At 39.8% G+C, this 16,573-nt stretch overlaps 1 protein-coding gene and 1 long non-coding RNA gene across 3 annotated transcripts in view; one reads left to right on the forward strand and one right to left on the reverse strand.

Annotated features, from left to right (window-relative positions):
* The window catches only part of LOC124270959, a 65,440-nt gene that overhangs the window by 23,730 nt on the left and 25,137 nt on the right, over window positions 1–16,573 (reverse strand). The window lies entirely within an intron of this gene.
* On the forward strand, window positions 10,830–14,383 carry LOC124270958 (transcription factor kayak-like). 2 transcript variants are annotated; one of them, XM_046706026.1, is made up of 4 exons: window positions 10,830–11,085; window positions 12,134–12,466; window positions 12,973–13,083; window positions 13,351–14,383. In XM_046706026.1, the coding sequence occupies exons 1-4, from the start codon at window positions 10,984–10,986 to the stop codon at window positions 13,804–13,806; spliced, it is 1,002 nt and encodes a 333-aa protein (XP_046561982.1). In that variant the 5' UTR covers window positions 10,830–10,983; the 3' UTR covers window positions 13,807–14,383. The 2 variants fall into 2 exon arrangements, with proteins under 2 accessions (XP_046561982.1, XP_046561983.1); XM_046706027.1 differs by lacking the exon at window positions 10,830–11,085 and adding an exon at window positions 11,746–11,921.

Genomic DNA, 16,573 nt, shown 5'->3' on the forward strand with positions numbered 1-16,573 from the left:
TGGTGACATATTTGTAAGACAATGTTGTTACATTTGGTGGCATATATGTAAGACAATGTTGTTACATTTGGTGATATATGTAAGACAATTTGATACATTTGATGACATATTTGTAAGACAATGTTGTTACATTTGGTGACATATATGTAAGACAATGTTGTTACATTTGTTGACATATTTGTAAGACAATGTTGTTACATTTGGTGACATATTTGTAAGACAATGTTGTTACACTTGGTGACATGTTTGTAAGACTATGTTGTTACATTTGGTGATATATTTGTAAGACAATGTTGTTACATTTGGTGGCATATATGTAAGACAATGTTGTTACATTTGATGACATATTTTTAAGACAATGTTGTTACATTTGGTGACATATAGGTAAGACAATGTTGTTACATTTGGTGGCATATATGTAAGACGATGTTGTTACATTTGGTGACATATATTTAAGACAATGTTGTTACATTTGGTGACATATTTTTAAGACAATGTTGTTACATTTGGTGACATATTGGTAAGACAATGTTGTTACATTTGGTGGCATATATGTAAGACAATGTTGTTACATTTGGTGACATATATGTAAGACAATGTTGTTACATTTGGTCACATATGTGTAAGACAATGTTGTTACATTTGGTGACATATTTGTAAGACAATGTTGTTACATTTGGTGACATATTTGTAAGACAATGTTGTTACATTTAGTGACATATTTGTAAGACAATGTTGTTACATTTGGTGACATATTTGTAAGACAATGTTACATTTGGTGACATATATGTAAGACAATGTTACGACATTTGGTGACATATTTGTAAGACAATGTTGTTACATTTGGTGACATATTTGTAAGATAATGTTGTTACATTTGGTGACATATTTGTAAGTCAATGCTTTAATAATTGGTAGGATGTTTGAAAGACAATGTCGTTACATTTGGTGACATATTTGTAAGACAATGTTGTTACATTTGGTGACATATATGTAAGACAATGTTGTTACATTTGGTGACATATATGTAAGACAATGTTGTTACATTTGGTGACATATTTGGAAGACAATGTTGTTACATTTGGTGACATATATGTAAGACAATGTTGTTACATTTGGTGACATATCTGTAAGACAATGTTGTTACATTTGGTGATATACTTGTAAGACAATGTTGTTACATTTGGTGACATATATGTAAGACAATGTAGTTACATTTGGTGACATATTTGGAAGACAATGTTGTTACATTTGGTGACATACTTGTGAGACAATGTTGTTACATTTGGTGACATATTTGTAAGACAATGTTGTTACATTTGGTGACATATATGTAAGACAATGCTTTAATAATTGGTAGGATGTTTGAAAGACAATGTTACATTTGGTGACATATTTGTAAGACAATGTTGTTACATTTGGTGACATATATGTAAGACAATGTTGTTACATTTGGTGACATACTTGTAACACAATGTTGTTACATTTGGTGACATGTTTGTAAGACAATGTTGATACATTTGGTGACATATTTGTAACACAATGTTGTTACATTTGGAGACATATGTAAGACTATGATGTTACATTTGGTGACATATATAAGACAATGCTTTAATAATTGGTAGGATGTTTGAAAGACAATGCTTTTTATAAGATGCTTTTGGCCACATGAGTATTCAATACAAGTTTGGTGTCACGTTTGCTGGAGAATGCTGAACGTGACATGTTTGGCTTAATAATAAAAAGTGGTGAACCCATTTCTATAATCGCTGAATGCAGGCTCCGTTGTAGGATTCCGACTATATTATGTGTTTGACGCAATGCTTTGGGTGACACATTTTAAGGTCATGCTTTTAGCGAAATGTTTATAAGCCGATGATTCGTACCACATTCAACAATGTTTGTATCATCTATATTGCATATACACTGAACAGACCTGCACTATGTTGGTGAATACAACCCTACCTCCGACTGGAAAAGACTATGGAAGGTATTGAAGGAGGTATTGGGTGTGATGAGTTTAGGCAATGCCTTACTTATTGTATCTGCCACCATTACTGTTACATCGACCGTTACATGCAGAACACAGATTGTCTTTATAGCTACACAGTGGTGTTTAAGCTATTGTTTAACGCCGCACTCAGCAATATTCCAGCTATTCGGCGTCGATATGTACATAATCAAGTCTGGACCAGATAATCCAGTGATCAAGAGCAGGAATTGGGATATGATATATGTCAACCAAGTCAGCGAGCCTGACCATCCGATCCCGTTAGTCGCCTCTCACGACAAGCATGGGTTGGTGAAGACCAGTTCTAACCCGGATCTTCATGGGTTGCATTTTGAGCTGACACTATTCCATCTGGTATTTATCCACTAAAGAGACATTCTCTTCAAAACATGTTCAATGTGCGTAAATACACGCTACCCTCAACCAGTGGGTGTAAAAACACCGCCTACACGAAGTTTCGTCTTTGAGCTATTGTCACCTAACGTCCTGGTCCAAGGAAACATTTCCTTTTAGTGTCTTTTAGTCAGCAGTGATAGGAAAAGTATGGCGTCATATTGAAAAGTAAGGAATAGTAAAGAAGGTCAACTTTAAGCCTATTGCGGATGTATAACGCTCGGAAGGATATAACTTGCTATTGTGCTCTATAAATAGACATGACATAGAAACCCAGAGAATGCTGTAGGAGAGTATTTCTGCCTGTGCACATGTCTGTGCCCAATATTTCGTGAGGGCATGAGCGTAGGCGTGATTTGTTGGGGTGGTGGACAAATGTATCTTTCTATGGTGCCGGGTATACATTTCGACTTGAGAACGTAATAATGAACAAACGTAGATTTAAAGTGTTGTGCTAAACATGTCCAAACAACACAGACACATACTCTTGAATAATTTATCTATGTACGTGTCTGCTCGTGTGGCTCCATGCCTGTACATTCAGACAGTCAGACAGTCAGACAGACAGTATATCTGTTTCGTCTCAAAACGAAACAAAATTATGAACAAACATAACACAGGAACATACTCCATAGAGAGTTATAAGAAACCCGTGTTTTTACATAATCACAAAAAATACACAACATACAATCACAACTTGTGACTCATAATGAAAACCATCTCAACACTTGAAACACGAGAAATGTGACTGACAATTACATAAAACGGATTTTCCTGTTTGTAAGATACATTCAATATGACTCCATTTTAAACGTCCATACCGCTCAAAGTTATACACTGAATATGTGTCTGCGTGCCTGTGTGTGTCTGCGTGTGTGCGTCTGTGTCTGCGTGTGTGCGTTTCTCTGTCTGTGTTGTCAATGATGGAATAGACTAACACTTAGCCTCTGAATATATATAATTTTGATAGTAACAACAAAAAAAACAATTAAATTGAAAAGGAGCCCCAGGGAGACCAGAGAGACTTGATTCATTTATGGCTTTAGCATTGTAGGGAGGAATAGTCAGTGGGGTAAATAATGTGGTTCAGGGCATCGATTACTAAGAGATGAGCAAAATAACAAATGGTTATTTTTGTGCAGCATGGGTAATAACTTACTAAACTAGATGGGACAAAACCCTTTCCACATCCACACGAGCCGATTGTAGAATTCTGACTACATCAAGGGTATGTATTCATTGCAACAGTATTAGCAATCGAGTCTGGACCAGACATTCCAATGATAGATACGATGACGGAGCATGTGTGTCTGAATCACAATCAAATAGTGCTGCTATCAGGTGTTCGCAAAAAGGTGAGCGTATCCTGGACCACCAGTGGCACCTGTCAAAAACACATGCAAAGTCTAGTCAATTGTTCACCTGAAATATTTCGGGAATGTATGGTACACATCAAAATAGGGAATTGCATCGGACACGCGTTTGCCACTGATGCATCAATTTTTTTAATGTTCTCCGCGTGTCTACGATAAAACTTTCTGCAGCAACCTTTATCGAACAACTTCTGTGCAAGAGTGGCATGACGCTCTTTGAAATCTTGGTAAAAGGAGCATGCTCGACTGTACTTCAAAAGTTGTGACTTGGGCTGTTTAGAGTTACACGCAATCGGCATTCAAAGCATATCTGCACAATACAACCTGCGTTCTTGAAGTCAACATAAGCCTAACCCTCGCCCATTTGCAAGCTTCTACAGCATTGTTTGACACCTCATTTCTATCCTCAATTTGAATTACGTCATGGCAAACAAAACTTTACACAGTATTTGAAAGGCATTTAGAAGTGATACACTGACTGACTGAGTTTGGTTTTACGCCGCTTTTAGCAATATTCCAGCAACATCACGGCGGAGGACACCAGAAATGGGCTTCACACATTGTGCCCATGTGGGGATTCGAACCCGGGTCTTCGGCGTGACGAGCCAACGCTTTAACCATTAGGCTACCCCACCGCCCCAGAAGTGCTACACATGAAGGCATGTATTTTTTTCATTATTCTTTGTAGAGCTTGAGTAGCCATGTTTGTCTGGAATAAGTGCAGTATATATGTACATTAGTATATATTATCGTTGTGTGAGTTCATTTTAACAATGTGTACCACATAAAAATATTTTATCCTTATAAGGCATTTCGTATCCTGCATAGGTCGTGCCTTCAACATGGTTGTCGCCATCAGGTATATATATAGATAGACCATGTGATCATCTCCCGTCCTGGCTGGACAGACAGTAACCCGGATGTACATTATATCATCAACACTAGACGTGCGTTTGTTTTACAATTCCTGTCTCAGGCAACATCCTATTATGTCTCCTTATTACTATTGTTGTATAAAAAATATAGGTCAGTAGGTGAAGGGCAATGTACCAGGTTAAGTCACCATATTACAGTGAGAGAGAGAGGTGGGTGGGTGGTAGTCTGCCGTACAGGCCCTGATAATGAAGAAAGTCTCAGGGCTCCTTTTCATTATATTATATATTTTTTTTACTTTGAACTTTTTCAGTAAACTATGTCCATTTCAGAGACTAGTTGTTAGTCTTGGTGGGTGGAGGAGGATATATATATATACTTTTGAGAGTACTTTGTGTGTGTGTGTGTGTGTGTGTGTGTGTGTGTGTGTGTCTGTGTTTTAAGCGCAGACGTCATTTGTTGACCTCCAGCTCTGTTTTCGACGCATGCTATAATGGTTTAACAGTAAGTTTATAGTCACACAATGGTTATCGAAATAATCTAGTTTTAGGTGTCAATTTTGTTCTTTCGAATATACATATTCACGCACCCCTAGTGGTTTGAATAGTTGCCATTATTTAACTCCCGTAATGTACAACACTCAGGGGAAGGTCCACCACCTGTAACCAAAACAGCTCGGTTATTCTTAATACCAACGCTAAATAAACACAAACAGAATCATCAGGGATATGCCCTTGTCAGTACTTCACTGCCTGTTAATAATTAGATCATGCAAGTTTCAAACAGGCTGTATATACACGGTAAAGGTGTCCACAAATAAGCTAGTTTATGACGTGTTTGTGGGTTGTAATTCAACAACTGTCCCACTAAACAGAGCCGAACGTCCTCAAGAGCTAAACACTACTATGGTAGCGATAGCACAAAGTCCATAGGCGTCTCAACCGACAAAAATAAGCCTTACACTCTGCCATGCATACAAATTGAATGAAATCTTGTATTTACGTCACAACATCCGTTCCACTGACGTCAATCGCAACCCTGTGTCACGTGATAAGAGTCTCAGCTGAATGGGTGTGTGGCCACCCGTTCATTCATGACGCGGGCGCTGTAACTCGTCCGAGGACAAGACTATATTTTATTATTATCACAGCGATAACAACAGTAACGCTATATTTGGAAAAGGAATGTTGGAAATATGAACGATATATTCCATTGACAGAATGATTGTCAAAGGGAACTTAATAAACTATAGTATACACAGTTCATCCATGATGAATATTTCTAAAAATATACAAGGTCGTGGTTATTTATAATTCATGAACTTCATTCAGCATGACTTGCGCTTTTAACTGTTTGACATTTCTTAAGTCCAACGATGTTTCAGTTTTATATCTTATGCTATCTCTTCGGTATTTACCTATCGTATTCATAAACACGGATACTAGCTTACTGATCCTATTTGGTATGAAAATGCTCGTTTGTTTTTGTTTGATTGTTTTTTAAAGTCACACTCAGAAATATTCTATCCATACGACGGTGGTTTGTAAATAGTTGATACTGGACCAAACAAGTCAGTGATTGACACCATGTGCATCGATCTACGGTGACATGTGTCAACCACGTGAGCGAGCGAGACAACCCGATCCCGTTAGTCGTCTCTTACGACAAGTATAGGTTGCTAAGATCGCGGTTCTTCACGGGTAGTGTGTTTGTCACAGCTCATAAATATTCAACAGCTGAACATAAGAAAATGAGGTTTTCAGAACATGCACCTTCATCAAAGACATTGGCATGTACATATATTTCTTTCACCTTTGTTAACAGTTTGACTTGTTTCTTAATCGTCTAGTTTTGACTTGCGTCATTTGAACCACGGTCTCTAAAATTAACATTTCGAGTGGGTGAGTATGGCTTTTCGTCGCTATTCCAGCAATATCATGGCGGGGACACCAGCAATGGGCTTCACAAATTGTACCCATGTTGGGAATCGAACCCGGGTCTTTGGCGTGACGAGCGAATGCTTTAACCACTGGGCTACCCCACCGCCCACTTTTAACATGTCGAAGCATTTGACTTAATCACTTGAAGAAATAGTTTCTTTTACATTATATAAGAATTATATAACGACAAACATATTTTCCCCAAACAAGAGTGTTAACAAATGCATAAGATCAAGGCTAAGGGACCTTCGTTGTTTTTAATGAGGGTTATATAATATATATACATGTAAATAATCCTTGCTATTTGTCAGATCCATGGCAGTCGATTCTTGTCAGCTATTGTTTAAAATGACCAATGTGAACATTGGTCATTTTAAACAACGAACTATTTTCAAAATAGTTACACATGTAGATACCCCCACAAATATGTTTTCACTTGTAATCACGTTTTCAGAACATTACCTAACTGCATCAAAAGACAAAACAACATTGATAGCGTGATATATGGTCTTGTCAAGGTCGAGAAGCTATTCTCAGCCAACACACTATGGTGGGTGTCGCATAGCAGTACTTCGAAAGTAACCTTTTCTCATATCGCTATTTGCAGGAAGGGAAAGATGCATGTGCAATCAAGAATGTGTAAGATGCAACATTCGACCCCAAACAGCCGAGAGATGTGAAACGGAGATTATAATAATCCTCCAGCACCGGGAGTCTGATACCAGGTGGTTTGGGAAAATCGATCTACAAATACTTGTTCTATTTTGTTGGAAAATAATTATCATCGGTACGGAGCCTCGTATGTCGTGACACTCTGTCACACTGTGTCACGCTGAATAACGTTACTCCCACAAATAGGAATAAATAGCTTAAGGTGGCACTAATGTACATATTTACGGTAATTGAGTAGGTTTCTGGGGTTTTTCAGATCATTAGAATAAACATGTGACCGTAACATTTGAGTTATATTTCATAATGCAAGTGCGTGTGTAAAAGCGATAAGCTTTTTACAACACAACTTAACATTAGGCTGTGTGCATTTGCATTTTTCGTCTGTGACAGCACTTTCTGCATCCCTTGCATCAGCAACAGCACGAAGGCGGCGGTCGCATTCCGAGACTTCGTGCGTTGGCGGAACGCGGCCTAATACAAGTTAGCAAATCTGGCGGAAAGGCGTTGTGAACTTGTAACTTTGAGAATGTGTCACTAGATGGCGCTATATGCACAGCGTCAATCTTGGCTATCTGCAGCAGCAGCGATTTCGGTGATGAAAAATTTCGGCCACGACATCGTATGCCAAGGTCATACTGACCTCACGTATTCATAATATAACATGAAAGTGTTTATTTAAAAACTGTACTCACAATTCAGTATGTACAAGCGTGTGCCAATGACAACCGTTGCGATATTAAATTTAATATGTTCCCCATATATATTCCACATAAAGTCATGTGGCAGTTTCATTATCACGTGGGTTGTCTTTATAATATAGAGGAATGATTGATAGCCCTTATATAACCGCTGATATAATATTTCACGAGAACACTAACACTAAAATAACAGTATATAACTGAGAGATATGTGGTGTTGTTGAAGATGACGATGTTATTCGTCCCTCAAATATTCCCAGGGAAATAGACAATTGAGACATATGTGGTGACAAGATGATGGAGAAACTACCCCAAATTGTTATTCTTCTCTCAAATATTCTCAAATATTCTCCCAAATATTCTCCCAAGTAAACATATAACTGATACATATGTGGTGACAAGATGATGGAGAAACTACCCCAAATTGTTATTCTTCTCTCAAATATTCTCCCAAGTAAACATATAACTGATACATATGTGGTGACAAGATGATGGAGAAACTACCCCAAATTGTTATTCTTCTCTCAAATATTCTCCCAAGTAAACATATAACTGATACATATGTGGTGACAAGATGATGGAGAAACTACCCCAAATTGTTATTCTTCTCTCAAATATTCTCCCAAGTAAACATATAACTGATACATATGTGGTGACAAGATGATGGAGAAACTACCCCAAATTGTTATTCTTCTCTCAAATATTCTCCCAAGTAAACATATAACTGATACATATGTGGTGACAAGATGATTGAGAAACTACCCCAAATTGTTATTCTTCTCTCAAATATTCTCCCAAGTAAACATATATATTCTCCCAAAGAGAAACTACCCCAAATTGTTATTCTTCTCTCAAATATTCTCCCAAGTAAACATATAACTGATACATATGTGGTGAGGAAAGGAGGGGTGTTAATTCTTAATTTTCCCTCCCAATATTCCCCTCGAAAATGATTTAAATGTGATGTGTGCATGTGTCGTTATAAAGGATGAAGAAATGACCCCTTATAGTTGATTTTCCCATTCAGCATTGTCCGAGATATTTACCTTGTAATAGTGACACGGAAACTGTTGAGATCTAAATGCGCATTAATTAGTTGTGGTTGGTCTGTTGTACTATAGAAGTCATCTATAATCTCGACTTCAGACCATATGTTAGATGTGTTCAACTGACGGGACACCTGTAAATTACTGTATCGACAGTATGGATACCATAGTTACCTAGCTGGGGTCTCCAGGAATCGGAATATATTGTATGTTAATAATAATGATGCCTTTTGTATTAATTCCGACTGCACACACGCACACGCACACGCACACGCACACACAATATATTGTCACATACGATTTTCATTTCATTCCTGGAACAATTGTTACACATTATAACAGTATAAGAGAGGCCTTTCCTTTTGATAAGTGGTATGTGTTTGCTACTGGTCAGCTGGCCTTCACCTCGGAAGGGTCCAGCCTGTCTGGACAGCCCTATGGACTCGTGAGTGACCAGTTGTTGGATTCCGCACGTCCATCCGGTATGAGATTCGTAAGTACAAAGTACGTAGTATACACGAGTGAAGAACCCTAGCCATAAGTGTTCGATTTGGTACATTAGCCTACTGTGTTCTTCAGATTCACCATCTCTACCTCAACGACTGGCACCGCCGCTACCAGTCAAAGACAGTCACCGCTACGTCACAGCCAAAAATAGATATACGCTGCGTAGAATGGTGAGACTGGTGCCAGTGAAGAATACGATGAATGTCTCACAAATTAGTCAGACTGTTGTTTTTAATAACGATCGATATATTTATACAATGATATCATCGATCCCTTAGAAGTACATTATATATAATTTATTCGAATATACACGACTGTGAATATGAAATGATACACAAACAAGTTACAAAGCGGTAATTTGGTTTACGTTTGCCTGGTGCATTTTACGTCGTAAAATTGTTTCGGGATTCATGGTACAAAAAAATGGCGTCATTCCACATAATCTGAAATTGTTTACCTAGATTGAAACGAAAATTATTGCCCAGCATACAAAATATCTTCAATACACTTTCTAACTAATTCATGAGATATCATCCTTTTTTCCCATTGAGTTTGAGTATGATTTCAAGTTTAACAGTATTACCTATGACCCAGCATTTAAAAAATATATTATTCGTCACCTTTGGGTTAATATATAGTAGAACTTCTTTCAGATCAATACCTTTTCTCTCTCTCGTATTTTGACAAATATAGTCATGGGTGCCGTATTTTTGTTGTTGTTGATCTTGTAAACATAAACAACGTTTAATTATTGAACTAGCCGGTGTAGACAGAGTTGAGCGAGTGCGGAGAATATTGGCGAGACATCCAGGACAACAGATCGATATAACAATATTAGCTCATTAGCTATTTATAGTCCACAAACGGCTAATAATATACAAGCACATGTGCTCTAGAATGATGCGGTATTTGCCAATCTAGAACGTTTTAAGCAATTTAATCTTGCGATATATGACGTATGATTTCTTTGACCTATATCTGAAGCGAATGTGCCATCAGCGAAGTACATATCACACGATATAGCCATTTTCCCTGAGCCTCGCCGATACTCGTGGTCCGTAGAACTAGTTCACGAATCAACATAATTAGGAAATATACTAATATATTCAGCCTTCAGAGCAGTGGAATCCCCGTGTTGCCCTCTCATGCTTGGAGAACGGCCAAACATCACGTCACACCTTATCGTAAACACCTGTGACGTCACAATCAACACCCAAATAAGGCAGAGTAGACCACGCGTCACGTGACGGGGTGAGATCATTGTGCTATTTTTAGCGAATGACTAACAGTGAGTCACGCCAGTATAAAGCACGGTAGAGGTATTCCCTCCACAGAATATAACCTGACTCATAGCGAGAATCTCCAGTAAAACCACGGAAGTAACAGTCTAGCCGGGTAACGACGAAATATAAGTCACAACTTCACTGGAACTACTGTGTATCCCACAAAACCGTCAAACTGGCTTCCAAAATGTTTACATCTCGAGAGGAGGACTCAAGCTACACGACCGAGTCCAAATACGTGGCCGACATTCTGTCGTCCATGGCAAATGGCGAGCCCGTCACCCCTAATGTACGTATTGTCTTCTATCATATTTGTTCTAAGAACACATTTCTTGTTAGTTTTGGCGCAAGCACTGGCTAGGGCTTAGGTTGTGCACCGCGTGGCCGAACTCGCTAACCTCACTGTATTGACAGAGTAAATTTTTGTCGTGGATAAAACTGGCGGTCGGTCTTGAACTTGACAGTGTGTAGTTCTGTCCCGCACCAGGAGGTTGTGTTGTATTGGGAGTTGAGAGAGAAGCAGTTACAATGTTGTACGTAGATACACCGCCTTGTCCACCTCACCTCCCGCCATGCTATATGGCATCTTCGTGTGCCAAAATGGCCAGGGTAAGTGGACAAAAGAATTCTTACATAACATGTACCGTTAACTGTTTAAATGTTGCAAAAATTGTTCAAAAGTGGCATAAAACTTTGAGAATCAACGATTTCAGTTTCAAATTTCAAATCCATACCGCGATAGTATGTGGCTATCAGCAGCGGTTAGTTCAGCGAACAAAGCGAGCATGCTTTAGTTTTGATACTAATGACAGCAGTCTCGCCTGCAGCTACAGCGCGTGGGGTCCGCGTTGATTGGCTGGCGGAGCGGGGTCATGACCTGACCCGGGCTATACAGGCTTCTAATACTTTAGGTTCCGTTCTGAACGCTTGGTTAGATCCGTAACGATGACATTTGACAGATATAAAAGATAGGAGGCTCGCGAGGCCGCGAGTTGTTGCACTTGCATTCTCACGCGAAGGGAGAGCGCTTGTCAGTTCTGTACACTCGCGAGATTCTGTACCCTACCAACAATGTCGGATTACTATCGAATGGACTATAACTGTAACCCTAATCCGTACCCATGGGTAGGTAGACGGCAACGTGTCAAACTTTCAAACTTTCTGAAAATGTTTCCAATGCGATTTGTTTTAAAAATTAATTCTTGTCATTTAAAACTCGTATCGATTTTGTGTGTGGTTAAATTGATTTGAAAAATGAAGCGCGCTTAGAATTGAAAAAGTATGAAAATATGTTTGCTTTAAACAAAATTATTGTATTTATGTATTTTGGATTGCAGTACTCGTTGCCAGGGTATCTGAGCGGGGTGACAACGGCCACCACGCCCACCCTGACCCCGACAACCCTTGCCAGTATTGAGCGCACATTCATCGAGCTCCAATCGGTGCCGGTCAGCTCGGCAAGCCAGGACCCTCTCACCCAAAGTGGCTTCGTCCCCCCTATCGTCGACCCCGTGTCGCAGGAACACTCTCACGACGGTTACGACTACAGCGATTCCAACTCCGACCAAGAATGGCTCACCTCAGCCAAACGGCCATACTCCGACGTCGATGGAAATACACCATCGTACCAAGGTGGATCCGGACGCAAAAGAAGACGTTTTGACGATAAGGTAAATAATATTATCCATTAAATATAATATTATTTTGTTGTTTCAAAATCAAACATTTGCCAGTTATCGCATAAGAGCGCAGCCGCTGGCACTTAGAATAAAAACATTCACTAAGTGACCTGTCAAGGTATTTTAATGATCACTGTCTTGTCATGGCTGATTAGAAAAGGTATTCAGTCGCGACTGAAAATATCCCTCCGGCATATTTCTTTAAAACATTGACTATAACAGACACTTCCTACTGCTACAGCCTAAGGGTATCTCCTTCCCAGAGAACCCATTGAGATATATGGTCTCTATGGCCTGAGGGATGCCATCTGTGTTAAGGCTAATACCCTAGGGTAAAACCATTGTTAAAAAAGGATATCATCAACGTGTCTTTGTTCTGACACTAATGACCGATCAGAGATTAACGGTTCATGTTTAGTTCCACAGAAAATAATTTATTTGTTTGACTATAGGAGGTATTAAGGTCATAGACTAATAATGCTTAAATTTATTTTCAGGATTTAACTCCGGAAGAGAGCGAGCGCCGCCGAGTCCGCCGAGAGAGAAATAAGGTTGCCGCTGCTAAATGTAGACAACGACGTGTTGACCATACAAACCAACTTGTCGATGTAAGTACTGTTCTGTCTAACCTATGGAATATATCTCTACATACAGGGGAGTTATCAAGTGTAAAATGGTTACAATATATTATGGACAGTACTTTTGCCAATAACGACTTATAAATGAATATTATCAAAAATGTCATTTAATAGGGTTAACACAAAGTCAATGAATACAATTCCAGTTCATCTGTATCCTGAATGTTTAGGGGTTTTTAAACACCGATATTGCACCCTTGCAATGCTTGTACTCATGTGCTGTATGTTGTATTGCAGGAGACTGACAAGCTGGAGAGTGAGAGGAGTGTCCTGGAGAGTGAGATCCAGAGCTTGCAGCAGCAGAAGGACCAGCTTGAGTTCATCCTACAGGCTCACCAGCCTCTCTGCAAGGTCGAGTCCGCCATCAACATGAAAGTGGACACAGTTAAGGTGAAGACTGAGCCCCACAGCCATGTTAACTGTGCAGCTAGAAGTTCAGACTCGAAGTTCTCAACCCCCAACACCCACAGACCCAACTCTCTGTCCCTCGTCAAACAGGAGAAGAAGTCTGTGGCCGGAGTTCCAATCAGCACGCCTTCCAATGGCCTGTTCTCCTTCAACGGATTAGATAGTTTAGTGGATGGAGGCACGGGTTTGACGCCAGTCTCGACATCGTGTGCAAGCCAGGCTCATCGCAGCTCCAGCGAGAGCGGCTCCGAAGCTGTTGGTTCACCTACACTCATTTCATTGTAAGGACTTCCCTCATCTTTATTTTACCTCATCATTGAGCCAGTATGACTTTGCCTTTACCCCATCCGAGGTTTTCCCGGAGGGGGTCAGCTGACTGGGTTCTGTGTCCTCGTGTCGGTGTGGCGGACGTATGCACGGAGAGAGACGGACGCGCGGAAGTGCCTCCGCGACAGCCTCTCCACACCCAGCCTTGCCGTATTCATACGCTTTTGTACGGATTTCTAATACATTTTGTACGACTCTTACATGTGGACAATGCTTCATGGTTCCTGGCTGGCCTTTTATGGTAGCCTCAATGGACTTTATATGTATGTCATGGACAGATATTTATTTTCCACGTTGACCTCGCGGTTTCTGTGAAGATCGGGTGCAAGTGTAATACAAAGACTGAGAAAGAGGGACTCAATTATATATTTCTGTGAACATGGGAACAGATTCGTGCTGGTCACGTGACAATTTGGTGCTGCGCATGTTTTTATATCATGAATATGAAGTATCACGTCTAGGGCTTTTATTATGTTCTTTTCATCTTTGTTTATAGAAAAAATGAGACAATTAAATTATTGTCATATGCTGAAAATATGTTTGATTTCTTCCTATGGTGGATTGTGGAGTACCATCCTACATAGTCACATACACCCACCCTCCCCACCTCCATAACACCCACCCTCCCCTCCAGTATTCACACCCAACTCTCGCAAGTAGTATACGCACCTGTTACACCACCCTCAACACAAATACCTACCCGTTACACCCAGCGATGTGCACACCACCCTCCCCGGCAATATACACACCCGTTACACTCACCCTCCCCACCAGCACAAACACCCATCCGCCTCACTAATATACTCACCCGTCTCACCACCCTCAACACCAATACATACTCGTGACAGCCGTCCATGGCACCAATATACACACTCATCACACCCACCCACCACAGCTCATACCCGTTATAGCTGCCCTCCCCACCAATACACACATCCACTCTCCCCATTAACATACACTCCCGACACGCTCAGCAGCTCAGTTGCGACGAAAATTAAAAAAATTATTAAACCATCACAAAAACAACCCTGGAGCCACATGACGGGCACATGTTTAAAATTGGCTGTCAAATACGCTGCAAAGTAAAATAAATCGAGAATCGGAGTAAATGTGACCTGTCACATGTTAGCCCTGGATTGTTATCACTAAAATAACGTCACTCTATAGTATGAAACAAATATCCCTTGTCACATGCTGTGTACGCACGTGACTGTGACAGCACAGCTGCAGTCTACGTTATGATGAAGTCGCAAATATGAGGTCTTGGGTCAGGATACTGGGTCAATTACACGAAGTCATGTGACTCGTCTTGATTTCCGACACCTGGTGGCGAATAAGTGCCTCTTGCGCACTCTCTACCCCACGGGGGCGTGCACGTGGGGAAGGAGGGAGGTCCAGTGTAAAATGACCCTGGGAATGTGTGTGACGCCCCTGAGACAGTAGACTAATATAAGTCAATAAGGTATTATATGTCACAATATATTTCTCTCCTCTAAACATTTTTTACGGTTGCAATATGTGTAATGACTGTAACATTAAATGACTATATTTTTTTAGTTGCAATAAGATACATCATGATGACCGTCATAAATACATATACAGCTGAATTTGCTGTCGATACTAACACCGCAGAACAGGTGGGAACAGCTGTCCATGAAAAAACACGGTCCACACCAGATTCACCAAGCAGAAAATATGTTGTATACATATATACAAGTCTTGGACAGCATCCAAGTAACTGCAGGTTGAGCCAGTACATATATTCACGGTACAAACTATAAGCCTATCTCGCAGGATCAGTAAGATCTTAGGTACTATATAGGCCGACTTCTCAACATTAGAAGCAATATATACAGAATACACTGATGTTTTATATACTCGGGGTGTTATATATGTTAGCTTATTTAACTGACTGACTGACTCAGTTTCGGTTTTAAGCCGCTTGTAGCAATATTCCAGCAACATCACGGCGGGGACACCAGAAATGGGCTTCACACATTGTGCCCATGTGGGGATTCGAACCCGGGTCTTCGGCGTGACGAGCCAACGCTTTAACCATTAGGCTACCCCACCGCCCCTAGCTTATTTAATAACATCAACAGGTATATATACTCAGGATGATCACCTGACAGATATATGGGTGTCTGTACAGACAGAGACATATACTCAGAATGAATATCCTGAAACACTAATATTCTATGTGAAAAACGTTTTGGAACCATGAATTAAAATCTCAGAAAGGACGCATATCGTTTGATTATTGTCATGCAAACATACCTGCGTGTAAGTATGGTAAAACCATGGTAATTATAAAAAAAATGTCACAAAGAATTGAGTTAACGCAAAGCAAATATGAAATGAATGTCGAAATTGCCATCATATTGAAAACTTATCCAATATGGATATAACATGCTCAAATAAATAGTTACTCAATATACAGAAACAAGAACACATATATATCCGTAAATATCAATATTTTATAACAGATTACACCTAAATAATGTCCCATCCTCGTCCATCGTAACTGACATGTATAAATATTGTTAAGGGTAAGACTGAGCTAGGAAACGCCCAGAGAAACAAACAAAACTAGTGCATTTACAACCCGGTATATATTACCAAAATATGTATTATGCTTATAAACAATTGTTTATATGTATTTTAACCGAAATTCAAACGAGTACGTCAAATACAGTGACCGAGTCTGCTAATAAGGCAAAGCTGT

This window comes from Haliotis rubra, unplaced genomic scaffold (assembly GCF_003918875.1).
Source record: "Haliotis rubra isolate DU_JTF1 unplaced genomic scaffold, ASM391887v1 Scf156, whole genome shotgun sequence".
Classification (NCBI taxonomy): Eukaryota; Metazoa; Mollusca; class Gastropoda; order Lepetellida; family Haliotidae; genus Haliotis; species Haliotis rubra.

Excerpts from the sequence above, each read along its gene's own strand:
- LOC124270958 (XM_046706026.1), top strand. The coding sequence starts at position 10,984 with ATGTTTACATCTCGAGAGGAGGACTCAAGCTACACGACCGAGTCCAAA. Across the intron at positions 11,086-12,133 it reads GCGAGCCCGTCACCCCTAAT|TACTCGTTGCCAGGGTATCT; the intron begins GTACGTATTGTC and ends TTTGGATTGCAG. Across the intron at positions 13,084-13,350 it reads ATACAAACCAACTTGTCGAT|GAGACTGACAAGCTGGAGAG; the intron begins GTAAGTACTGTT and ends GTTGTATTGCAG.